General features: G+C 41.5%; 1 protein-coding gene and 1 long non-coding RNA gene across 8 annotated transcripts in view; one reads left to right on the forward strand and one right to left on the reverse strand.

Annotated features, from left to right (window-relative positions):
- The window catches only part of LOC103551317 (uncharacterized), a 67,244-nt gene extending 53,100 nt beyond the window's left edge, over positions 1-14,144 (reverse strand). For all 5 annotated transcript variants that reach the window (XR_011539586.1, XR_011539589.1, XR_544981.2 and 2 more), the window contains exon 1: positions 14,004-14,144. This is a non-coding gene — a long non-coding RNA (uncharacterized lncRNA). The remainder of the gene's footprint in view (positions 1-14,003) is intronic.
- An 18-nt stretch (positions 14,145-14,162) lies between these two features.
- Positions 14,163-27,432, forward strand: part of BPGM (bisphosphoglycerate mutase) — a 28,902-nt gene continuing 15,632 nt past the window's right edge. The window contains exons 1-2 of one of the 3 annotated variants that reach the window (XM_008520773.2): positions 14,163-14,473; positions 26,122-26,783. In XM_008520773.2, coding sequence (XP_008518995.1) covers positions 26,183-26,783 — 601 coding nt within the window. In that variant the 5' untranslated portion in view covers positions 14,163-14,473; positions 26,122-26,182. Of the gene's footprint in view, positions 14,474-20,033; positions 20,365-24,691; positions 25,457-26,121; positions 26,784-27,432 lie in introns of those variants that run through there. The other 2 variants (XM_008520776.2, XM_070617745.1) reach the window with 2 other exon arrangements.

The following is a 27,432-nucleotide window of genomic DNA, read 5'->3' on the forward strand; positions in this document are numbered from 1 at the left end:
TGTCTTTCAGAACAGGTTAGAAAACACTTAATTATAACATTAAAGGGAAGGAAAGCATCAAAAATAACTATAAATGCTTCATTTTTTTTTTTAAAGATTGGCACCTGGGCTAACAACTGTTGCCAATCTTCTTTTTTTTCCTGCTTTATCTCCCCAAACCACCTCCCCCTACCCCCACCAGTACACAGTTGTATATCTTAGTTGCCAGTCCTTCTAGTTGTGGGATGTGGGACGCCACTTCAACGTGGCCTGATGAGTGGTCCCATGTCCGAACCCTGGGCCACCACAGTGGAGCGCGCGAACTTAACCACTCGGCCACAAAGCCGGCCCCTAAATGCTTCATCTTAATCACAGACTCACAACACAAAATGGAATAATTTGTGACAATGCCTCAGAAAGGGAAGAAGAAAAGGATAGAAACTGCTTAGCCTATGGAGATAAGAGGCTACCAGAAAATGGACTATCTCATCTCTGAGATCTTTTATACAACTCTCATGGTAAACAAAAAATCAGAACAAAGATACAGATGATAAATAAAGAGAAAACTGAGAAAATCATCATAGAAAATCACCAAACTGAAATGGCAGTCAGAAATACATGGTAAGAGAAACAAAGGAAATATAGAAAAACTGGAAAACAAGAGATAAAATGGCAGTATTAAGCCCTCATATATCAATAATCACTCTAAATATAAATGGATTGAATTCTCCAATCAAAAGACACAGAGTGGCTGGATGGATTAAAAAACAAGACCCAACAATATGACATCTCCAGGAAACACATCTCAGCTCTAAAGACAAACACAGGCTCAGAGTGAAGGGATGGAAGACAATACCCTAAGCAAACGGCAAACAAAAGAAAGCAGGTGTTGCCATTCTTATATCAGACGAAGCAAACGTCAAGATAAAAAAGGCAATGAGAGACGAAGGGGGCAGTATATAATGATAAAAGGGACATTCCACCAAGAAGACATAACACTTACGAATATATATGCACCTAACACAGGAGCATCAAAGTACATAAAGCAACTAGTAACAGACCTAAAGGGAGAAATTAACATCAATGCAATAACAGTAGGGGACCTCAACACTCCACCAACATCAATGGATAGATCAGCTAGACAGAAAGTCAACAAGGAAATAATGGAATTAAATGAAAAACTAGACCAGATGGACTTAGTAAATATATATAGAACATTCCATTGAAAAGCAGCAGAATACATATTCTTCTCAAGTGCATATGGAACATTCTCAAAGATAGGCCATATTTTGGGAAAGAAGCTAAGGTCTCAATAAATTTAAGAAGATTGGAAGCATATCAAGCATCTGTTCTGACCATAATGCTGTGAAACTAGAAATCAACTACAAGAAAAAAGCTGGGAAAGTCACAAATATGTGGAGACTAACCAACATGTTATTGAACAACCATTGAGTCAATCAAGAAAACAAAGGAGAAATCAAAAAAATATCTGGACATAAGGGCCAGCCCTGTGGCCCTTGGCAGCCTGGGTTCAATTCATGGGCATGAACCTATGAGTGGGCCACTCATTGGTGGCCAGGCTGTGGTGGCAACCCACAGAGAAAACAGAGGAAGACTGGCACAGATGTTAGTTCAGGGCAAATCTCCCTCAAGCAAAAAGAGGAAGATTGGCAACAGATGTTAGCTCAGGACAAATCTCACTAAGCAAAAAAGAAAAAAAACTCTGGAGACAAATGAAAACGAAAATACATCACACCAATTCTAATGAAATGAAGCAAAAGCAGTTCTATGAGGGACATTCACAGTAATACAGGCCCACCTCAACAATCAAGAAAATTCTCAAATAATCTTAAATTATACTTAACGGAGCTAGAAAAAGAAGAACAAAGCAAGCCGAAAGTCAGCAGAAGGAGGGAAACAATAAAAATTAGAGCAGAAAGAAATGAAATAGGGGCTGGCCCTGTGGCCAAGTGGTTAAGTTCGCGCGCTCCACTGCAGGCGGCCCAGTGTTTTGTTGGTTCAAATCCTGGGCGCGGACATGGCACTGCTCATCAGACCACGCTGAGGCAGCATCCCACATGCCACAACTAGAAGGACCCACAACGAAGAATATACAACTATGTACCGGGGGGCTTTGGGGAGAAAAAGGAAAAAAAATAAAATCTTTAAAAAAAAAAAAAGAAAGAAATGAAATAGAAAACAAAAAACCAGTAGAAAGGATCAATGAAACAAAGAGTTGGTTCCTTGAGAAGATAAACAAAATTGGCAAACCCTTAGCCAGACTGAAAAGAAAAAAACAGAGAAGGCTAAATAAATAAAATTAGAAATGAAATAGGAGAAATTACAACAGATACCACAAATATACAAAAAATTATAAGAGAATATTATGAAAATCAACAAGCCAACAAATTGGATAACCCAGAAGAAATGGGTAAATTCTTAGATTCATACAACCACCCAAAACTGAGTCAAGAAGAAATAGAGAATCTGAATAGGCCAATCACAAGTAAAGAGATAGAAACAGTAATCAAAAACCTCTCAAAAAATAAAAGTCCAGGACCAGATAGCTTCTCTGGAGAATTCTACCAAAGATTCAAAGAAGATTTAATACCTATCCTTCTCAAACTATTCCAAAAAACTAAAGAAGACAGAATTCTTCCTTTCTCATTCTATGAGGTCAACATTACCCTGAGACCAAAAGCAGACAAGGACAGCACAAAGAAGGAAAATTACAAGCCAATATCGCTGATGAACGTAGATGCAAAAATCCTCAACAAAATATTGGCAAACTGAATTTAGCAATACATTAAAAGGATCATACACCATGATCAAGTGGGATTTATACCACAGATGCAGGGATGGTTCAACATCCGCAAATCAATCAATGTGATACACCACATTAACAAAATGAGGAATAAAAATCACACGATCATCTCAATAGACACAGAGAAAGCATTTGAGAAGATCCAACATCCATTTATGACAGAAACTCTCAATAAAATGGGTATAAAAGGAAAGTACCTCAACAGAATAAAGCCACATACGACAAAACCACAGCCAACATACTGGTAAAAAACTAAAAGCCATTCCTCTGAGAACAGGAACATGATAAGCATACCCACTGTCTCCACTCCTATTCAACAGAGTACTGGAGATTTTGGCCAGAGCAATTGGACAAGAAAAAGAAAGAAAAAGTATTCAAATTGGAAAGGAAGAAGTGAAATTCTCATTGTTTGTGCATGATATGATTTTATACATAGAGAATTCTAAGGAATCCATCAGAAAACTATTAGAAATAACAAGTACAGCAAAGTTGCAGGATACAAAATCAACTTACAAGAATAAGTTGCATTTCTATACACTAATAACAAACTAGCAGAAAGAGAAATCAAGAATACAATCCCATTTACAATTGCAACAAAAAGAATAAAATATCTAGGAATAAATTTAACCAAAGAGGTGAAAGACCTATACAATTAAAACTATAAGACATTATTAAAAGAAAGTGAAGATGACATAAAGAAATGGAAAGATATTCCATGCTCATGGATTGGAAGAATAAACACAGCTTAAAAAGTCCATATTACCTAAAGCAATCTACAGATTCAATGCAATCCAATCAGAATCCCAACGACATTCTTCACAGAAATAGAACAAAGAATCCTAAACTTTATATGGAACAAGAAAAGACCTCGAATAGCCAAAGCAATCCTGAGAAAAGAAGAACAAAGCTGGAGGCATCACAATCCCTGACTTCAAAATATACTACAAAGCTACAGTAATCAAAACAGCATGGTATTGGCATGAAAACAGACAGAAAACTCAATGGAACAGAACTGAAAGCCTAGAAATAAAACCACACATCTAAGGACAGCTAATCTTTGACAAAGGAACCAAGAACATACAGTGGAGAAAGGAAAGTCTCTTTAATAAATGGTGTTGGGAAAACTGGACAGCTACATGCAAAGAATTAAAGTAGACCTTTATCTTACACCATACACAAAAATTAACTCAAAATGGATTAAAGACTTGAATGTAAGACCTCAAACTATAAAACACCTAGAAGAAAATATAGGTAATATACCCTTTGACATTGGTCTTAGCAGCAACTTTTGAATGCCATGTCTACTCAGGCAAGCGAACCAAAAGAAAAAATAAAGAAATGGGACTACCTCACACTCAAAAGCTTCCGCAAGGCAAAGGGAACTACAAACACACAAAAAAAGACAACCCATCAACTTGGAGAAAATATTTTCAAGTCATTTATCTGACAAGGGGTTAATCTCCAAAATATATAAAGAACTCATGCAACTCACCACCAACAAAAAAAAAACTTGATCAAAAAACGGGGAGAGGATATGAACAGACATTTTTCTTTTTTTTGTTTTTGAGGAAGATTAGCCTTAAGCTAACATCTGCTGCCAATCTTCCTCTGCTTTATATGTGGGACGCCTGCCACAGCATGGCTTGCCACGTGGTGCCATGTCCTTACCCGGGATCCGAACCGGCAAACCCCGGGCCGCCAAAGCAGAACGTGTGCACTTAACCGCTGCACCACTGGGCCAGCCCTGCACAGATATTTTTCCAAAGAGGATATACAGATGGCCAACAGACACATGAAAAGATGTTCAACATCACTAATCATTAGGGAAATGCAAGTCAAAATTACAATGAGATATCGCCTTATACCTGTCAGAATGGCTATAATTACCAAGACAAAAAATAATAAATGTCCGAGAGGGTGTGAAGAAAAGGGAACCCTCATACACTGCTGGTGGATATGCAAACTGGTACAGCCACTATGGAGAACAGTACATATGTATGCTGACTATTGGTGGTGAGCACGATGCAATCTATAAACTGATAAATAATAATGAAATTATACAATGTTATAAGCCATTATGATCTCAATAAAATAAGTGAAAAAAAAAGGACATTAGGACATTAGTGGAAATTTATTGGCAAAATATGAATCAGGTCTTCAGTTTAGCCAGCAGTAGTATGCCAAGGTCAATTCCCTGGTTCCGACTACTACAGTACTGTTATGCAAGATGGTAACATTAGAGGAAACTGGGTGAAGGATACATGGAAACTGTACTATTCTGACAGCCTTTCTATCAGTCTAAATTACGTTCAAAATAAAAAGATTTATAAAGTTTTTCGTCAATTCAAAAATGGTATTTAAGTATGGAGAGGAACAGATAAGTGTCATGAAGGTAAAGGTCAGACTATCTGCTGTATTCCTGTTAAAGTGGCCGGATAATGTGCCTGAAGTATGAGGCAACAATAAGCTTCTTAATACTGTCCCCAGGCAGACACAGACTATCCACCCAGACAGGCAGCCCTAGACTCTAAGGTCTCACTCGCAAGGGCACGTGCTTTACTGCTCAGATCACTCACACTTTCTCTGAAACCAGCCAAATCCAGAGGGGCTTTGCGAGATATGCTCACAACTTTCTCCTGAACTCGCTCATTGGATAAATAGCTCCTTCCGCCGGAGACAAGTGAACGGGCACAAAGAGGCCAGCTGTGTTACACCAACACATTTCCTCCACACGGAAGGAAATATCAAGCATTGGGAATAAGGGTTTCCTGCAGCCCTCCCTTACATAACTTTCTGGACCAGAGTTTTTGTTTTTGCTTTTGTTTTATAGGGGAAGAATTTATTTTAGACTATGGATTCTATTCCTCTACTGATTATAGAACTATTCAGATCTTCTATTTCTTCTTGAGTTGATTTTAGTAGATTATGTATTTTTATTAATGTTTCATTTCATCTATATTTTCAAAGGCACCAGCATAGGAAACAACTGCCGCGGTGCCCCCTCTGGAAGCAAAGGGGGCATCTTTTTCTCTCCTGCTACTTATTACAATGGCTATGCAAGTCCTCACTTGGGTGACAAGCTGTGGTTTAATCTCATAGACCAGAAGAAAGCATCTAGTGAGAGAAAGAGAATTGAAGTGGCAGTTCCCAACATCTGGGACTCTCCTTAGACTCCTGAGCCAGAGTCTGATGAACATACACCAGAAGAGAATGAAGAGCACCACTTCAGCTTCTACTTCTACTACTGAGAGAAAAAGGAAGGAGAAGGAGGAGATGCAGCAGCAGCGGTCGTGTAATCATTCAAGAGAAAGGTCAAGGAAAAAATTACCAAAATAAAACACAAATGACAATGACTCTTAATTCTGAAATGCTAGTGACAGAGACGTAAAGGGAAAGGCAAGAAAGCCAAGAAAAAGGAAAAAAAGAAGAAATGTTGATTAAAGGAATATAAGAAAAAAGTCTAAGAAGCATAGAAAAGGGGACAGTGACTCAAGCTTTCAAGATTCCCAACAAGAGTCTCTGGAGGGTCTCTGGAAGGATCAATCAGAGCCTGGAAAACTGTCGGGTTTATCTTAGAAGCATGGCCATGGTCTGTCACCTGGTGAAGTTGCAGCTGTGGCTAAATGTGAAAACACTGGGGGAACCTGTCCCACAAAGATGCATAAAGAAAACACATCATTTAAATGGTCAGGTTCCACAGTAAGTTCAATGGACAAATGGAGGCCCTGTGATTGGGAAAAGAGAACCAGATACAGAGGGCGGAAGCAAAGATGGCTGTGTATCCTTCAATGAGAAGACAGCCTAAAGAGAAAGAACAAAATTCTGACTACAGGGCAGGATGACCAATAAGGATTGTCTGATCGTCTGGTAGACATCTTGATTTACCAACAAAAAAATGAGACACACACACACATCTGAAAAAGCCTTACAGTGCTACAGTGTCTTTTATTTGATTCTCTCAGTCTTTCCAGAAAGTTACTAATTGACATAACTTTAGCAGGTTCCTTGGGTCATTTTAGATGGACTGACCATAGTAACTCTCTGTTTCAAATTGAAATCATGAATGAAAGCCTACTGCATTAGGGGAGGTGACAACGAGAAAGAATCCATAAGACAAGAAACTTAACTCTCATGCCATGGGATGGTGCCATTAGCTCTATGTAATGTCCCCACTTCCACTCCCCCATGAACTTGTGGAAAATCATCACCCCTTTATTGAATGTTTAGCTGAACAAAGTAAATCTAGAATTTAAAAATTGATTTATATAATCCAATATGTAGTCTACCTTAGAAATTATAATATTTTGATTCTAGTCCCTATCCCACCACAATTCATCTCAAAAAACAAACAAAAAAGTAAATGAATCCAAAGACTTGTCTTCATGAAAAGTTCTGAAGTAAATATGGCAGAAGGATGTGGTAAAGCTGGGTGGCAGGTGCACAATGTTTATACATTGTTCTCTACTCTTCTCCGTATGCTTGAAATACTATATAATTTTAAAATAGTAAAAAAATAAATGAAAGAATGATTAAGGGTTAGTTAAGTGAAGAGGGACAAGAAACCAGTTGCATCAGAAAGAACAGTATGTGAAAAGGCACAGAGAAATACCATTGGAAGTAGAGGCAAGACACTTCATGAAGGTGCCTGGCAAGGACAGGAAGGAGAGAACTGGGAGAGTAACTAGTGGGAGCGTCAGAACCAAGGTGTAGTGAAAGGAAGTTAGAAGCTACAACTGCTCCCATATCATTTAAAAGACATCGCAAACAGGTGTCTGGTGGACAGCAGAGACAATTCAACACCCCTTAAACATCCCAGGGAGAAGAAGAGAAGTATTACATGCTGAGTACGATAAGGGAGCAGGCTCTTTACATACACTATCCTATCTAATCTTCCCAACAACCTCAAGCTAGATATCATTATTCTCATTTTACAGATGAAGACCCTGAAGAAGAGAGAGGTTAACTAACTTGACCAAGATCACACAGCTAGTAAATTGCAGAGCCAGGAATCTCTCCACGTGTGTCTGTTTCTAAAGCCAAACTCTTCTTTTAAGTTTTTTTGAGGTATAATTTACATACCATAAAATTTACCCATTTTTAGCAGACAATTTAATGAGTTTAGTGAATTTAATACAATTGTGTAACCATCATCACAATCCAATTTTGGATTCTGATTCTACTCATTTTGTAACATTGCTCAGACTTCACCTCTTCTATTATGTATGTAAACTTCTCATACCCCTGCCAACTTCCTCTGGGTTCAGCTTTCCCAGCTGAGTGCTCCTGGATGCAGCCCCTGTGTCTCCCGCTCCTGTGGCCTCTCATGGAACCAGAACTACCAGCTGGGAGTGGATCAAATACACTCCACAGAAGGATGATAGCAGAGACTAATGAGAACCCTCAACTGGCCTAAAAAGACCAATGTTCAGTTGTTGGTACTGACTGATAGGATAAGACTGATAACAAATTACTTATCCTCATTATTCTTTACTTGAAAGCTTACTGATAAATGGAGCCATTCAATCTATTTTCTAAATTTACCTACTAAGGATTCTGTGAGGATTCAGCATGTAAGAGCTTTGTCTCACTCATGTTGGAGCCACAGATTATAGGTAAAAGAGCTTCTCTCTGGACACAAAATAGCATGAAGTTGCCATAGAAATGACAGCTCTCAAAGCACTAGAGAGCATTTTGTCAAAAAATTCTGGGACCTCAGGTAGCCTCCAAAATGCTTATTACACAAGGAAAGAATATTTTACATAACAAGGCTTAGTTTAGAAGCTGAAGATGATTTCATCCGTAAATAGATTGTCTTTTGTCTGCTATTGTAATTTTTCATACCATTTTAGATTTAATTTTTTCCCCTTCTCTGTGTTTTTTAAACCCCTCTGGCTTCATGTTATCTGAACTCACTAGCACCTGTGGCCTGACGCTTGTTTTGACTAAGTAACCATGTCTGTCTCTACATAGCATGGCCCCTGTAAACTTATCTGCCAGGACCAGTCCTTCCCTGCGTGGGAGGGCCTCCCAGTGGTTTGCTGTATCTGTTTTTCTCCAGAAGAAAACTCTACACATAAGAAATTATACTGGGTCCTTAATCTATCACTGAGACTTTTTAAAGTTAAAATTTATTGAGCTCTCTCCATGTGTTATCTTAAATACTATAGCTTTATGAGGTAGGTACCATGACTATACCCATTACACAACAGAAGAAATGAGGCAAGGATCTTAAACAAGTTGCCCTAGATCCCATGGTTAGTAGAGAAAAGAGCCAGGACTGGAAGCCAGGCAGACTGGCCCCAAAGCCCACACTCCTACCCCCTGCACTATCGTACTTCTTTTGAACCTCCAAACCATATTTTCCCCCGTTGGATAATTATTATTAGTGCCCAGTAATACACTTGCAGTAGAGATGCAGCCTGGGAGTCAGAAAACTTGGATTCTCGTTCTGTGCTTTAACTACTTGGGAAGGAACAGCATTTTAGGTAGGGAAAATGCATGTGTGAAGGCCTAACGGCCACCGGGAGGAAGAAAGAAGTCCCAGATAAGGAGCAATGGGAAGCCACTGCAGTGTTTCAAGTTCGCGGGAGGAGAGGGGTTAGCTGTGACATGATCACAAAGATATTACACCAGTATCACCATGGCTGCCTACAAGAGAGCAAAAGTGGATTCAGGAAGATTTGCTAGGAGGCTGCGGAGAAAATCCAGGCAAGAGGTGATGACGGTTTGGGCCAGGGGGTTGGTAGTGTGGGCGGGGGAGGGGAGGATGGGAAAAAGGTATTTTAAAACATGTACTCTTGATTGAAACGGATTCTGATTAGATTGTGTAAAGAGGCTTTAACAAAATAGTCCAGAGTTACACTTCCAAACAAGCGTTACTGCCTTCAAAGTGTCATATTGGGAGGTTATACCCCCATTTCAATGAGGCTTCACGGTTCTAAACAATTCTGGAAAGCCTCGTTTAGGACTTCCTTCAGAACCACTTTATAAGCCAAACCAGAAAAACAGGCTTATATATATATATACACTCATACTTTATAAATCCTGAAAGCTAAGGGAACTATGTGTAATGTTGTTAAATTGCTGCAGGGTTTATGAGAATTTCCAGTTATGAGTTTGGCCTTCTGATATATACAGAGGTCACTGCTGTAAGAAAATAAGCAAATATGGAGGGAAAAGCTAAGTCATCTAATTCTCCATCAAAGAATGAGGATGTGTTCTTTTGGCAAAGAGCTGGCCAACTCAGGAAACTCACAACAGGAGAAATGCTTGGACAATCAGGAGGGGATTTCTTTCTTTAGGGAGCAGGTAACAAATCTATCTTAGAAGACTGACAACAAATTTCTCACAGAAAAACAAGAAGATTGAAGTGATATCCATCAGTTTTTAGGAGCAGTGAGAAGCATGGTGGGAAGAGTTGAAATTTCAGAACCAAGGCTAGGAGTCAAACCCGGGTTCTCCAACTCGCTGTGCACGCTTGCACAAATTCTCTGAGCTTTACCGTCCTCATGTGGAAAAGGGAGACACCCATGCCAGGAGTTTTGTGAAGTTTAATGAATACAGCCCTGATTTCCAACCCCTCCCCCAATTTCCCTCACCTCACCACCTTTTCTTCAAGTTAAAGAGCAGGAGACTCTGGGGGGGCAGAGGTTAAAGGGCAACCCTCCAGGAGAGTTCAGGCTTCACTGGCTTCACCTTTCTTAGCTCTGCAATACTGGGGCACAGAAGAAACAATTCCTGGCTACTTTATCAGCCTCCCTGCGAAGAAGGGCTGAGGCCAGCAGGCAGTGCCTTTGGTTCAAGGGACATTCCCAAAGGATCTGGCCATTTAAGGAAAAAGCAGCCCATTTAAACCCCTGAATGTTTGCAAGAAACTGAAACAACCTCAATGCCCAAGAGTAGGAGACTGGTTGAACTGTGAGAGAGAGTACCCGAAGGCACGTTCACATGATGGAATTATATATCGAAAAAGAATGTTAAATGACATGGGGAGATGGTCATAATAAATTAAGTAAATGTTGCTGTAAAATAGTATATACCTATGAATTCTTGTCTTTTTCAAACAATTGACTTGTGGGAAAATACAGGAGGAAATAAAAATTGTCAACAATAAATTCTGACTGGTAGGATTAGGGGTGTTTTAAATTTTTTCTTTTCTAAACTGTATACAATAAAGGAATATTTTTTAAATATAAAATTATAAGTAATTATGATATAGTATTGAAAAAACAACTCCACTGGGCAGAAATTGTGACTACTTTATTCATCACCACAGAAAAACAAGCATTTAAGGAAACGTGTTTTTTTTCCTGAGCAGTAGGGTAGAGGATTTGTAAGAGGGGAAGGTGCCTCTTGATTTTCTCTAAGTTTCCTCCTTTTTTCCCTTATCCTCCACTCTAGAGTTGTTTGTTTGTTTTCCCAGAATTGAGTGGAAAAAAATCAACCTGGCTCTTTTCCAGCCCAGGGATGCTAACATCAAGACCGAGTGGGGAAATTTCACAGAGTTCATCCTTTCCAGTACCAGCGGCTCCCGGCCTTGCCAGGGGATCTGCACTCTCTTTGGCATTCACTTTCTGACAGTTGCCTCTCGAGGTAGCAGCAAGATAACCTGGGAAATTCCTGTCTTATATCCTCTGCAGGAGTTCAGGTCTTGGCTTGAGAGCAGAAAAGGGAGGAAAACACAAGGCCCAGAGTTTCTTGAGTTCTTAAAATAAGAGCACTTACAAGGCAGTTAAGAAACTTTACATTTATCATGGCTGTAATTGTTAAGAATAACTACCATTTATTGAACCCCTTCCATGTGCCAGGTACACACTGCCTTCTCTCATCTGACTTTCACATTGGCCAATTAGATATTATCCCTATTTCACAGATAAAGACACAGGCTGACGTCAAGCAATGTGCCTAAGTTCCCAGTGCTACAAAGTGGCAAGATGTAAGGTGCTTCAGAGATTGCAAAGTATTCCAAAATTGCCTCTGTTATTCTTCACACTGCTCTGTGAGAGGAGGATTCTACGTTTTAACTTGTGAAATTAAGGGACAGATGGCTTTAAAGTCCCTCCTGAGGGTCTACATGGCTGATTTGAAAGAGCATTTCCAGTTTTTGGTTTCAGAGGAGGGGTCCTGTACTTAGTAGGTCAATGGTGGGAGCCAAAGAAGGGCCTATTACACTAGATCATGGGTGACAGATTTTAATTTGACCCTGAAGAAGGTAGGATGTGGTGGGATGCTAGATACTAGCAGCAAACAACCACATCATGATGTGTCCTAACACTGTCCAGACAAGGAGACAGTCCCGTACATGGGATAGAGGACCAACTAATTCCGGAGTTTGCTGGAAGGCGAGGAAGGGAGCAAATGGCTCTGCCAGGGAAGAAAAAGGCAGAATAGCCTAGGTCAGCTGATAATGTTTTGATGCCTGGTGGGCCAGCTTAACCATACCTGCAAAGACTAGGGGCTCTGTGTAAATAGCTGTGAAATTATTTTCGCCAGGTATGTATGCTATCATGAAGTAGTATTTTATTCAGGTCCTGAATAAGTCAATCTATGACCAATCCTTAAAGTACCATATGTGTTAATATTGACTTTTTGATATGTACACGTAACAGAAAGACAAAAAGACAACATGGCCATAACAATTTACTGCATTTTCACTTATTTGGATGAAAATGGGACTACACCAAAAGCTATCTGAAGTAAAGTAGTGAACTGAGACACTAAGTTATTTTCATTGTATCTATACTGCTTGCTGTAACAGAATTAAATTCCTCACACTTGGTATTAACGTAAGTTAATTTTAAAACTAGTAATATTGATTAAAATAATTATTGCTTTTTGGGGGGGGAGCAGCAAAAGAGAAAGCATTTTCCCAGAATTATGAATTAGCAACCTTGGTTCCAGCTCTGCCCCCAACTAGCTAAGCAATTCTGAATAAATCTCTTACACTTCAGATTCCTCACCTGTACAATGAGATTCTACGCGGCAGGTGATGGCAGGTGACGTTTGATATTCTAACTGTTCTATGGGACAAGCTAGCATTCCACAGGAATCCACAACAACAGTAAAACTAAATCCAATGAGCAGGTGCCCTTAAGCCCAGAGTAAGTATCCCTAAATGGCAAATGCTGTAAGACTCTGACACTCCTGAATGGCTCCCTGTCCTGCAGAGTATGAAGCAGGGAGATTTGATGTTACACTGTAGTAGAAAAGCTTTCCCTTCACTTTGTTTTCATTTATACGGAGAAAAGGAAGAGCAAGCTGGTCCGAGTATAGGATTTGGAAACTGCAATCCTGGGAGTCAAGACGGGAAGCCACCTCTTCCAGTTGCTCTGACTTGAACCCTGATTAATCTTCTGCAAGTTAAATTTTAACTATCACTAGATGGGACCTATCACCTGCTTGGACCTGTCAGGCCTCGGATCTGTGCTCTCCCAGAAGTAAAGGTCTGGTCTTTGAGATCCCAGGAGGAAGTGTTATGCTCTAAGAAGGATAAATGAGATACACAACTAACTACAAACACAGGTCTTAATGAATTCAAGACATAGTGTGTCATACCTGAAAATGTGGAAAGATTATTTTTTCAAATTTATGTTTAATTCTTCTGAAGACCTGCTTGGCACTCACAAATCTACTGGACCTCTTGTGAGGATGAAATAGGGAAAACTCAAACGAGGATACTAAACACTAAGTAGGACAGCTTCTGGAAATTAAGAAGGGGAATTTCCCATGTGGTCAGGCAAATATACCATTCCTTATCTTTCTGGCCCATCCAGAAGTTCTGACACTTATGCTTCAGTCTTCTGTGGTAGTTCAAGCCTGCTTAACCGCTTATAGGGCCTCGTGCCAGGCTTTGGGTATTTTCATCGGTTACTCTTGTTCAGTAAGCGCGGCCTCCAAATTTATAATCCTCCTCCTCATTCCACTCCATCCTCCCTTCATCTATAAGCCTTTAATGCATTCCATTTATCACTGTTCTTCCCCAACCAAAACAGTGTCAGGGAATTGCCGAAGGGGAATCTCTATAAAAGTACTAAGAGAAAGGGAGGATGAGTTACTGCCCACAAATCGGGTACTTTAAAGGCTTTTGCTTTAATCACGAGTTAAGACGTACAACCACGAGGAAAGCAGGAGCTTTCCTCTGCAAGGACTGCCCACCTTCCTCCCCGGGTTGAAGTTTCCCATGAGTAAAAGAAGGCATCACCTCATCACTTCCAAGATGCCGTCGACACTTCTCTACCTTGGCAGGTACTTCTTTTACGACGTGAAACGCTTTCTAGCATATCCACCAGTGAACAGGTCCCTAGACCTGGGGTTTTTCTACCGCTGGGACAACGCGGCCGGCTTTGTTTTCCTTCTTCCACAGGCCAAAGCCCTCCCACCAGCGTCGAAGCCAGCTCCTCACTGGTCCAGGAGTGTGCTCGTCTCCTCAACGAGCCAATCAGAGACTCACTTTCTACCCCAGGGATTTGGGAAACGGAAAAGACCTCGACCTGTTCCTGGGAGGAGGGTGGGGCCATGAGTGAGTGACAGCTCGACCCTCCAATAAGCAGGGCGTTAGGACCTGCCCCGGGCTAGAAAAGAGCGGCTATGCCAACGGCAGGGATGGGTCCTCGGAGGTGCCGGCCGCTCGGTGGCTCTGAGGAGCGGCAGCTACTGGTGGCCTGTTTGCAGGTGAGTGTTTTATTTTTGAATATCACTGTTGCGAAGGTTTCCATTTTAAAATGATGTGGTGTTTTATTTTGGAGTGCGGGAAGGCCAGTTCTTTGACTGTCCCTGTTCAGTCTTCGGTGAGAATCTGGCGCTCGCTCGTCCGCCCCTCGAGCTCTGACCCTCACTTATCGCCCAGGTCCCTCTCCGCTGCCCTTTCTCAGGGAGTCACAGATCTGTCAGCTGAAAGGAGGACTCCACCGTGATAGTGGTGTCCTGATGGCGAGAATAAATAGGAGTTGAAGGCAGTGATGAACTCATCTCTCCTGGACGTCTGGGCATGGTGTGGCAGAGCCCACAGGAGGGGTCCTGGAGGGACGCTCAGTGTGTTTTCACGGCCATGCCACTATATTCAGGGCGATGGCAGACCTGGCCCTAAAGTCTAAGTGGATAGAAAAAACCTCAATGCCATGGAAGGAGAAAGAGGTGAATATCTGCAGTGGTTTCATGTAGCACTCAAATGTAGAGCTAAATCACAGTGTCTTAGAACCACTAAAAATAAAAAAGTAAGTGTATTTCTCCTCGTTTCAAAGGGATAGGGCTGTGTTACTAGAGAAGGGCAGTGGAAGTGCATAATGGAAGTAAAGTTCAGAGTTAAGTTCGGAAGGATAATTGGTTGTTAGCTAACTTATATAACTCCCATTCCTCTACTGCCTCCCTTCCAAATTATGGGAGATTTATACCTTGTGAGTGGTACTAGAATGTTAACCGACTTTTGGGGAAAAAATCAAATGCTATCTTTCACCAGTAGCTACCAAGTTTTTCTGTAATGAAAGCAGAACACGTCAGTTTGTCTTTTGTTTTAAAACTTTCTCCCCTGAGGCCAGAGACTAGGTTTTATCCATCTTTGAATTCCTGTAGCACCTCGTACATCACACATGCTCCTCAAATGGTAGTGGATTTTACAGAAGCATAATTCAAACAAATGGTGTAGTGGAAGGAACTCTGAGTTGGAATTCAAGACACCTAGGTTTTAGTCTTGAAGCTTTTGCTATTTGTATGATCGTAAACAAATCATTTCAACTCTCTGACTCTTTATTTTTGCGTCTTTAAGGAGCAGATGTTGCATTAGATTATTGCCAAGGCCCCTACCTGTGTTAAAAGTCTGTTTTAAAATAAAGATGATTAGACATTTTCCACCAAAAGTACATAAACTAAATCTCTTTGCAGTGAATTCTGTACCAATCTGTTAGCAGAAAAAAGTTCCCAGCTGCAGGGGTAGTACCTGTTGTTTCGTGTCTATTTTTAAACCAAACCAAACGGATCATTGTAGAAAATGTGGTCATTGTACAGAAGTATAACATGGCAGAAAATGTCATCCTTTATTCCATCACTCAGAGGGAACCACTGTTAGTGTTTGGGTAGATCTTTCATTCTCTCTTCCTCTTTTACCTTCTATGGTTGGTTGAGATGAAGTGGCACATTTCGTTTTAGGTAATGACTGAGGCATCTAAATTCACCCGTACCATCATCTTTGTATGCCTGGTGCCTGGAGGACAGAGAACATGCAAATGTTTGCACTCGTAGGTCTCTTGAACATCCTTGAAATGAAATCTTGTGTGTGGGGATGTTTGTATGAGGAAACAGGACTAAAAGTTTTACTCAACAAAACTCACTGAAACTTGGCCACACATATGGAAAAAACATACTTTATAAAATGTAAATTAAATGTCAGCTACTTCACTTAAAGCATTTGGATTGTAGAGTATTGCTGAGCATTTGGTGTGCTTTCAATATCTTACCATCCTCCCTGCCCCCCCAATACACAAACAACATTTGATTGCGTTCCTCCTACCACTACCTAATTTAACCTTTTTACTTTACCCCTACTCTCATTTTACTTTATTCCCAGCTTTTGCTTCTCCTCATGCCTTCAGCAAGGTAGGGCCACTTTCAGGGGCCTGAGGTCTGTGCCAGTCTTCATATGTTAGTCCAAGTCTGCTCCATTCAACGCAGAATACTTCCCACTCTTTGGTAGGGTGCTTCACCATAATCTCATTTTTAGTCTTCTTACTAGCCCCTTGAGAATAGTGATTTCGTTATGTTCATCTTTATGGATAAGGAACCTGAGGTCCAGAGAATTTAAATAACTCGGACAAGATCACACTGTTAATGAGTAGCAGAGCGGGGACTAATGTCCAGGTTTCTTGACTTCAGAGTTTTGGGATTTGGTGAAAAGAGTTTGTGTTGACAAGAGCTACAACCATAGAGGGGTAAGTAACCAGAGATAGGAAGGAGGTGTTGTGAATGGGTGTTGTCTGCATCTGTGTTGCCATGCAGGCTAGAACAGGCAACATGCCCCAGGCAAGCACATATCTCATTACACATGTATATCTCTTCCCTGTGAATAGGGGTCTACCTGCCATGGTTTGCCACCCTCGTAACAAGTGATGAGTAGAGGCTGTTAGTAGATGTCAAGTTGGACAATGACAGGGTAATAGTGCCTGGAAAACACCTGTGAGTAATAGCATTTGCTCCTGGTAAAGAGGTGTCTTGTACTGTAAATACAAATGGAAAAGTTACTGTAAAGCTTTGGGAACAGTAATAGGTGATGGAACACTAGGTACCTTTAGATACAGTCATGTTTGAACTTTTAATATTGAGCTTGATTTGGGGGAAGGCACATTTGGTTAAGACTAAGGAACTAAGATTCTAAGAATTTCGTTTCCCTTAAGAACTGTTCCCTTTTAGTTTATGGTTAATCTCTCTTTTTCCTATCCTCAAATATCGCCAGCCTATTTTCTATAGAGTTAGATTCCTAATGCAATAGGGGTAAGAATTGTTCAAAGCTTTGCAGTGAGGATTTGGACCAAGGAAAATATCTGAGCAGTCTAGGGGAGCATTTGAATATTTAAGAGTAAGCTTTGGATCAAAGCGTCTCTGGCTCTGTATCCCTTATTTTATATTACTTCAACATTATGTCACTGAGCGCTTTTCTTACTCAGTTTTTGGGAACAGAAAACTACGTTTTTAGGCTGGTCTTTATCGTATAGTTTTCCCCACCTGTTCATGAGTTGTCACACTAGAGTATTAGACATTATTACTTTTAAACACCTGAGGAAGGGAGGAAGCAATGTCCGAGGAGGATTAGTTTGGAAGACAGGATGAGCCTCAGTTATGGTGGGAGGGAGAAAGTCATGTGAAATTATATGGTTTAATGAGGGGCAGGGGTAGGAGGCAGCAGCAAGATTGTTATGCTCCATCTTTTGAAACTACCTAGAGATTCTGGAAGTATTGTAAAAGTAACCTCAGTAAATGCAGTGCTTTGCATATGCACCAGTCCCCTATCTGCCTATCCTCTCCATCCTGCCTTGTCAAAAGGATGCTAATCTTGAAACATGACTTCAAATTCATGGTGCCATTTATGAAAACAATATTTTTTGCTCTATAGTCAACTTACATGGAATTTCTATACATACTTATAGTGAAAGGTCTTTGAAAATATGTGTCACATGCAACGTGTGTGTCCTTTGAATCACCTGTTTCTTTATTGCCAAGGCAAGTGCATAGCAGCTATTCCTGAGCAGGTAAACAGTCACCTAAGTGTGAAGCACAGTGACAGTTTATGAAGATGTCTAATAGAGGTAAAGCATGTCAAACTGAGAGATTATATTTTTGAAGTTGGTTAACAAGATGAATAAGTTTTTTCCTCCAGGTCTATGTTGAACCCGTTATTAAATAATTCAATTAAGTAAAAGTAAACTACTCAGACTGATTTAAATGCGCTATTATCTTCTGTGAAAGATAAAAAGTTAAGAAGGGCACCGCTTGGCAAAAGCCATGCTATGGTAGGTGTCCCACATATAAGGAAGAGGAAGATGGGCATGGATGTTAGCTCAGGGCCAGTCTGCCTCAGCAAAAAGAGGAGGATTAGCAGTAGTTAGCTCAGGGCTAATCTTCCTCAAAAAAAAAAAGTTATGAATGGGATTCCATTACTTAAGGTACTTGCAGTTCTGGCCAAGAATAAAATCAGGTGATTTAATAATCTCGAGATTATCCCATGACAGAATGCTTAAAGGTTCAAAATGCTGATGTGGTTAGTAGATCTGACTGTGGTATCAAGCTAGAGCAGAGATTGGCAAACTAAGGCTTTCTAGCCCACTACCTGTTTTTGTACAGCCCACAAGCTGTGAATAGTTTTTACATTTTTAAATGGTTCAAATAAACCAAAGAATAACACTATTTCGTGTACCTGAAAATTTTGTGAAATTCTAATTTCAGCATCCATACATAAAGTTTTATTGGAACACAGCCTCATATATTCATTTACGTGTTGTCTCTGGCTGCTGTCAGCTAGAATGGCAGAATTGAGTAATTCAGCAGAGAACATATAGCCCACAAAGCCTAAGGAGTTAACTATTTGGCCTTTTACAGAAAAAGTTGCCAACACCTGAGCTAAGCTGTAGTGTCTCTCACATTCAACTCCATCCCATTTCAACAGCCATTATCCTGGTCCAGGTCTTCGTTATATGTTACCAGAATTATTGCAAAACCTCACAAGTATTCATATCTCTGGTTTTTCGCATCTCTCTCTATATTTAAAAGTGCTGCTTGATCCTGCTAAAATACAAGTTATTAAACCTGTAGTGATGTCTCAGTATTTATAGGACAACCTACATTCTTTGGCACAAGGTCCTTGTAAGCCACTATTCAGTCTTATCTTTCTAGGCTAGTCTCCTCCTACTTCCTTATTTTACCTTATACTTAGAGTGATCATGTAATTTTCCAAATGGGACACTTAAGTGTGAAAGGGGCCTTATAATAATTATGTTGGGGAAGTTGGCCTAAAGCAAGACCATTCTAGGTAAACCAGGATGTATGGTGACCCTACCCATACTACAGCCAGTTTGAATGGGTCACCATTCTCCATATGCAATTGTTTCCTTAGGGTGGAATTCCTTTTCCTTTGTCTATAAGCCTAAATATTAAACATCTTTCCAGATTTGGCTTAAATAGTGCCATGTCCGTGAAGCATTACTGAGAAATAATGTCTCTTTTCCACCTCCCTTATGAATGAAGGGTTTACTGTCTGCTTTAGTGATACACACACACACATCCTCTTTCCTCCACCGGTGCCTTGAAGACATAATCCATGTTGGATTCTGTATTCCTCACAGGCCTAGCATTGTGCCATGTGCAAATGGGTTTGCAGCACATGTTGGAAGAATGAATTAATTGACCAGACCGGGGAGACTGATGAATATTTGGGGTTGTCAGTTTATAAATCATCCATTTTTATGTGATTAAATTAGTGAGAAAAGTTGGGTTTCCAAGGACTGAGGATAGAGCCTTGGGTGTCAGTGTGGCAGTGTAGCAGAGTGGTTCAAGGCATAAGTATAGGCTTTGAACCCTCATGGGGTCCAGCCTGCCTGAGATTGAACTCCAGCTCTGCCTGTTACAGTCTGCGTTACCTTGGGCCGGTTGACCTCTCCTAAGTTTCTACATCTATAAAATGGGGGTAAGCATAGTACCTCCTCCATAGAATGCTGGCTGAGAATCCAAACGGTCCCAGTACATGGTGAGCATTCCATGAATGCTGGCTGCTGTGACATCATAGTATTCTTGGCAGGAAAAATAAAGACCCAAGACCAGGACATTACACTAGAAGAGCTGGGGGAGATGTGGCACTGAAGTCTGAGAAGAATCATTTTCCCTGGCTTGAAGCAGTCTGCATCAGAGGGGTCAAAGCAGTGTGAATCCTGAGAGATGTCTCCACTTAGTAAGAAATAACTAATCAGCAGTCTGTTGAGAGACCATTTCAGTGGAGCGGGCAAGGCTCAAGTTAGGGGTGAGGAACTGCAAAGGTAATGGCCAGAAGGAAGGAGAAACAGGAAGACGAGACAGTCATATACAAGGTACATTGGTGTAGGAAACTTTTTCTTTGAGTCATACTATACTTTAAAAAGGAAGAAACTCTAGGGTATAATTCAGTGACATATGTGGCCTTTTTTTTGGTATGAAGTCAATAATTGACTAAAATTAGTGCTAATTCAAGTGCCAGTAACCCTTGCTGAGGGATAAAGGAGGAGCCTTAAGGACCAACTCAAGGGCGATGAGCTGTACCAAAAACAGCACCAAAAACCTTGATTTTTAAAAAAGAATAGTTTTTAATTTGAGGGTGGGGACTACGTATTATCAGTATGGTGCCTCTTTATAAGCTGGGGTGACTGTTGCGCATCTTGACTTGGGACCTGAGGTTTTTCTCAGGGGCCATCGGGAGCTGAGCCCTCCTTTGTACTCACCTTGTTCGTATGTGTTTGTGAAATGGCTGCCCGGGTTTGGCCAGACAAGTCGTGACTGGAGATGCTCCTGTGAAGTGAAGCCAAGTGAGCCTACATCCTCAGACCAGGACTCTGAGGTCCTCAGCGGTGAGGTGGGAAGAGCACAGGGGTCGGAGGCAGAAGACCCGGGCTGCAGCTCCCGTTTGCCACTTAGAGGCTGCGTGTGTTTGAACAAGTGAATCGAAGTCTCTCTTTTCTTTGTAGAGATTATGGCCCTTTATGAACGTAGCAAACTGTAAAGCGTACAAAAATATAATGGGTGATTATTCTTGGCTCTGGCTTTGCCATTAAATAACCCTGGGAGTCTTGATTTAAAGCCTTCTAACATCTTGGGCCTGCCAGCTGACTGTTTTTACTTTGACAGTTGCCACTGAACCTGTAAAGTCTTAGCTCATTAGCACAGTTTAATCATTTTTGTCTAACTGACTTGGATTCAGTCAACACACCTACTCAGTACCTCGTCCGTGTCGAGTGTCATGCTAGGTTCTAGAGATAAGGCAGTAAGACAGACCAGCTGTGATGCACCTTACAGTCTAACAGGGCACATTGAATAAGTAAGCTGTCACAAGTGACCCATCACAAGTGCACCCAATGTTGCAAAGCAGGGTGCTCCGAGAGTGTCTCCCAGGCAGGCCTGGCCACTTCCCAGTGGGTGAGAAGGAAGGCAGAGAAGTCTGCTTAGAGCAGAGGTTCTCTAAGCATGGTCCTTAAACCAGCAGCATCAGCATCTCCTGGGAGCTTGTTAGAAATGCAAATTCCCAGGCTTCCCCAGACCTGCTCAGTCAGGCTCTAAGTGGAGCCCAGCAATCTGTTTTAACCAGTTCTCTTGGTGATTCTAATACCCATTAGAGTTTGGGAACCACTGGCCCAGAAGAAATACGTTTAAGCTAAGTTCTCAACCTTTGCTGTTCAATAAGGTCACCACTGGTCATATATGGCTGTTGAGCCCTTGAAATATGGCTAGTCCAAATGGAGATGTGCTTTAAGTATAAAATACACACCAGGTTTCAAAGACTTACTATGAAAAAAATAATGTAAAATATTTTATTAAGAATTTTATATAGATCATATGTTGGAATGATAATATATTGAACCTAGAGGGATAAATAAAATATATTATTAAAGTTAATTTCTTCTATTGCTTTTTGCTTTTATTTTTTTGAGGAAGATTAGCCCTGAGCTAACATCTGCTGCCAATCCTCCGTTTTCTTTTTTGCTCAGGAAGATTGGCCCTGAGCTAACGTCTGTGTCCATCTTCCTCTACTTTATATGTGGGGCACCTGTGACAGCATGGCTTGATAAGCAGTGTGCAGGTCCATGCCCAGGATCCAAACCAGCAAATCCTGGGCTGCTGAAGCAGAGCATGGGAACTTAACAACTGCACCACTGGGCTGGCCCCTTTTTACTTTTTAATAGGGCTTGTAGAAAATTTAAAATTACGCATGTGGCTTGCATTATATTTTGATTTGGCACAGCTGATCTAAAGGATGACTAGAGGTTCCCTAAAGGAGGGCAGGACTGAAGGGACTGTGGAGGGGAGTGGGGGATGGGCAAGGGGTCTTTGGATATAGTATGTGCAGAGGTCCTGAGGCAAGAGAGACCATGACCGCTCAAGGAGATAAAAGATAAACCAAAGCCTTGCAGATCCTATTAAGGATTTTGGACTTTATCCTAAGATCAATAGGAAGTAACTGAGGGTTTTAAATAGGGTGCTCAGTTTTTAGGAAGTTTGTGACTAATAAATGAGGAGAGTGCTACAGCTGAATATAGCAAGACTCTCAGAATCAAAACTTGTCCACTTCCCGTGGTGGGGGTGGAGGCATTTGGTCAGGAAGTACCATTGAGAAGTAGGAGGACCCTGCCCTGGAATATGAGGCGTGAACACCACCCACTAAAGAGACACCTGGGAGAGGTCGGGTCAGTTCGTTTTCAGCTGGGTTAAAGCTCAGACTGGCGGAAGCATTCCAGGAAGAGTCCGAAGTTGAACAGGAGTTTGATTACAGAGCTGAACTCTGCAGGGCACTGGCAAAGGGTTGGTGAAGAAGGGTCAGGGACATGGAAGCCCAGCACATTTGGGGATTAGCAGGTCTGTCCTTTGAAAGAGTGTGCTGGACAAATAACAGAGCAAAGCTGGGATCCGAGCCTGGAGGCTTGCGACCTGACCGCCTCCTCATTCATCTGTGGCCTGGAGATTCCCCCTGAAGTCACAGGTCACACGCTAGCAGACTCAGCTTAGCCTGCAGACATGTTTTGTTTAGCTCATATTTAAAAAATGAACTCAAATTAGTCGCCAGTATTTATATCAAATATCATATAAAAATGTGCATTTCCAGTGATTTTGGAAATTGGAAGGTTTAGGAACCCCACTTCCTCAGTGTCCCTGGGAAATGGGATGGAACTAAGTAACAGCTACTCCTTTTACTTTTTATATCAACTTTTAGAAGCTGAAATGATCATTTTTATTTAAAAATAAAAGAGACTTATTTACTCTAAAAACAAAATAGAATCCATGGGTTCTGTATGGTCTGACTCTAAGTCTTGCATTCTTTCCAGTCTTTGGTTCCAGCAGTACTATCTTCTCTTTGTTCTTCAGAAAAGTTCTAGAATGGTTCTCTTAGTTCACTGAGACCAGGTTATACAAAAGCTTCATCCATTTACGCAAGAGTTGTGTCTATCAGAGAGGCATGTCTGTTCCATGCAGTTCAATACTGGTCCCACCACCCCCATAGTCCATCGTCACTGCTCTTCACACACCTGTCTGGCGATCGGGACATGTGAGTTTGCAGCCCCTGCCTTAAACTTTAAATGAAACTGACTACAGTGTTGTCTGTTTATTGGTAAACACTTGGTATACCAGCTCCCACGATGATTAAAATCTTAAAAATTGCAAACTTTAAACCTCAGCAGCTCCTTTGTCAATATTCAGCAGCTAATATGGGAAAAGTCCGTTGATGGCACTGAGGAGGAGAGAGGGAGTGGCTTTTTGTCCACCTGAGACAGATACACTGGTTTGGTACCTTATCCTGTGTTTACCCCTATCCACCAGAGTAAGGGAAGGCTGTGTATCTGCGTAGTTTTTGTGGCTGTAAATACTATCCCTCTGCTCCGGTATTTATATTTTGAGGGGCAAAAACAGAGAAATGGTTTCATTTCATAAAGTAAAGAAATATGGCAGATTAAAATACTGCAAAGCTTGGTGCTAGGTGCCTGAGTATTCATGTTATTGCTACATTTTTTTGTTCCCCTCAATATAGTTCATAATCAGAAGATGATGGAGAAGTGTCCCTGCCTACAAAATTTGTCCATCACACCCTTCTTCATTTGAAGGGAAAATAGCTTCATTAGCCTATGGAGGCTTCTTGCTTGACAAGACCAGCTAAGGGTTGAGGTAGAGGAACAGCTGATAGCTTCTCTTCTCTCCATCCCCTCCTCCACCACCACCACCAAAATGAAACAATAAATGGTTACCACGGGCTAGATCCAGTTTTTATTGGGCATGAAAGTCCTACTACTTCGTGGATTGAGGCACTTTAAAGAAACAATATAAAAATATCTTCCTTTTGCATATTAAACACACACACAGTCTCTCTCATCCATGAATTCCTTATTTGGTCTCTACCGGCACCTTAGAAGGAGTTTGTTCAAGTGAGGGGCCCTGAAGCTTGAGCTTCTTTAGTTCATAATTATTCTGCTCTTGGCACTAGTCATCACCTAGCAAAACACTGCCCAGACGCCTTTCATCCCATCCTCTGTTCTTCTGCCACCCCTACGCCCCCCCTGGGCTGAGGGTAGAGGCATTGCTCTCCCTCTGGAAGTTTTCTGCTCTCTGAGATGCTGTCACCTAAGCCCTGAGCCCTGGGCTCTTCCCGTGACCTGAGGCTTTCCTGCCTCCTGTGCACTCAAGTTTCAAACCTGATGCTGGAGGAGAAAGAGCAACCGTCAGCCTGACTGCTGTAGCCTTTCAACCACTTGCAGATCACCTCAGTCAGCCTCCTGCCGCTGGTCCTCTGCCTTCCACCGAAATATGAAGCCTTACTTTAAAAACTTTTCTCCCTTCAGAATCTCTGGGAATTACTAAAGAAAGGAAGAAACTAGATCTAGATTCCAATTTCCTTTGTCACTGTTATATAACTATGGATGAATGGCAGTTTAAGTGGGACAGAAAGTCTCCAGTTAGTGGAAGTTGCCAGGAATGGCGGCAGATCAGGCCCGGTGTTCCTATAATCTCTGCTCCCCAGTGGGGAAGACACTGGGGTGGAGGTGGAGAGCGCTGGGCACGTGAACCGAGCAGCATTGAACAGTGTAGATATGTCCACTGCAGGAGAGGGCTGGCAGGCTGATGCAGCCAGGGCAGCGCATGCTCCAGTGGACAGAGTGGGCCCAGCACCTTAACCCAGGGAGTTCAGAAGCACTTCAGGGTGGCCTGTCCCACTTTACTAGATTCTTCTCCCACTGACATGTGGCTGGTGTGTAGGATGGCTGGAGGCTTGAGAGGAGAAGACGGGGCCTCCTTATCAGTGCACTTCCTCTCACTCCTGCAGGCCTGCTCCTGTTGATCTGCTTCTACAGGCAGCATCTCTCAGCTGCTTGCACTTGATAGCTTGTTTTGCATCTGGATTTATTCCTGCCGAAAGTTCTATCTTGAGGCAGGTGAGAGGTTAGTTAGGTGAGTACCATATTTGACATTGATGTCGCTTTAAATCACTTTTAATGTCGTTTGAATGTTGAACCTCAGATCTGCTTGTCTGTGGTATAGCCTGTGGCATTGAAGAGCTAGTTGCCACCAGTCAGTGGTTTACATGTCAGGTATTTGTGGTGGTTCATTGAATTCACATGTTTAATAACTTGTGTAGTAATATTTCTGTGGTAAATATTTCTGTTTCTGCCAGAGGAAAAACGAAGTGAGAAGGGTGCCTTCAATCTAGAGTCAGCTACTAGGAGCTGGGAGTTCCTAGCTACTTATCATCCTTTTAGACGTCTACAACTCATTCTATTAAATCCTCACTTCTGTAAGCGCAACCTGCCTTTCTATCTGGCGGAAATGCAGCATGCCATTAGAATGAAGTGTTCTGTTATTTTTACGTCGTATAATTAACACACTATCCAGCCATCAGAAAATTTACGTCAACTAGGTTCCCTGTAATTAATTATCTGCAGAATATGCCTGTATGTGCCATAGTGTAGGAGTTGCCGGATGTTTGATGTCAAAACTGTTCAAAGGATTATTCCAGTTTATTTTAGAAACTGGCTGCTGTAAAGTTGTGTTTCCATTCCCAAGTAGTTAGTTGAATGAAGAATATAATTTGTGCTTTTTGTTTCTTCTCTTTGTAGGTGTACTGCTGTCACTAAACACGGGCCCATTTGAAAGCACTAGGGAAGCTCAGCCATCAGTATGTCCAAGTACAAACTGATTATGTTAAGACATGGCGAGGGTGCTTGGAATAAAGAGAATCGTTTTTGTAGCTGGGTGGATCAGAAACTTAACAGTGAAGGACTGGAGGAAGCTCGGAACTGTGGGAAGCAGCTCAAAGCTCTAAACTTTGAGTTTGATCTTGTATTCACATCTGTCCTCAATCGGTCCATCCACACAGCCTGGCTAATCCTAGAAGAACTGGGGCAGGAGTGGGTTCCTGTGGAAAGCAACTGGCGTCTAAATGAGCGTCACTATGGAGGCTTGATCGGTCTCAACAGGGAGCAGATGGCTTTGAATCACGGTGAAGAACAAGTGAGGGTCTGGAGAAGAAGCTACAATGTGACCCCGCCTCCCATTGACGAGTCTCATCCTTACTACCATGAAATCTACAGTGACCGGAGGTATAAAGTGTGCGACGTACCTGTGGCTGAACTGCCACGGTCTGAAAGCTTAAAGGATGTTCTAGAGAGACTCCTTCCTTTTTGGAATGAGAGGATTGCTCCTGAAGTATTAAAGGGCAAGACCATTCTGATATCTGCTCATGGAAACAGCAGTAGGGCACTCCTGAAACATCTGGAAGGTACCATCTTTCTGCTGCTACTTATTAGAAGTTGCTAAGTGTTATAGTTGGGCCTTAATCTAGAAAGGATATGATTTCGAAGCTACTAATGCACAATTTACATAATAGACTTTCCTTCTCTATTCCTTTTTGTCACTTCAGTCTTTTAAGAAGCATTTTGTTCTATAAATCAAAACTCCTGGGCGTTTTCATTCATATTATCTGAGACAGAGATTCTCAGACTTTAGCAAGCATCAGAATCACCTGGAGGGAGAGCTGGTCCACCACAGATTGCTGGCCCTGACCTCGGAGTTTCTGAGTCAGTGGGCCTGGGTTCGGCCTGAGAGTTTGCATTTCTGAGAAGTTTTCAGGTGATGCTGATACCGCTGCTTGGAGTTCGCCACTTTGAGAACCACTGATCTAAAAGATTCTGTGGCTTTTGCTGTAGTAAGATGAAAGAAGGCTAAAGAGGGAAGAGATTTCTGTAGGAATGGGATTCAAATTAAGTTTATTTATGTGAGACTTTCAAGATAAATAAAATGATCTAGACTTCAGTTTTGCTCACGTTCTCCCAACTTTACACAATTATTGCCATGTTTTCAGACCTAAGTTTCCTGAACATTTCCCTTGTTCCAGTCCACTCTTTCCAGACCTGCCTTAGTCATTGGGA

The sequence above is a fragment of the Equus przewalskii genome, chromosome 4 (assembly GCF_037783145.1).
Source record: "Equus przewalskii isolate Varuska chromosome 4, EquPr2, whole genome shotgun sequence".
Taxonomy (NCBI): Eukaryota; Metazoa; Chordata; class Mammalia; order Perissodactyla; family Equidae; genus Equus; species Equus przewalskii.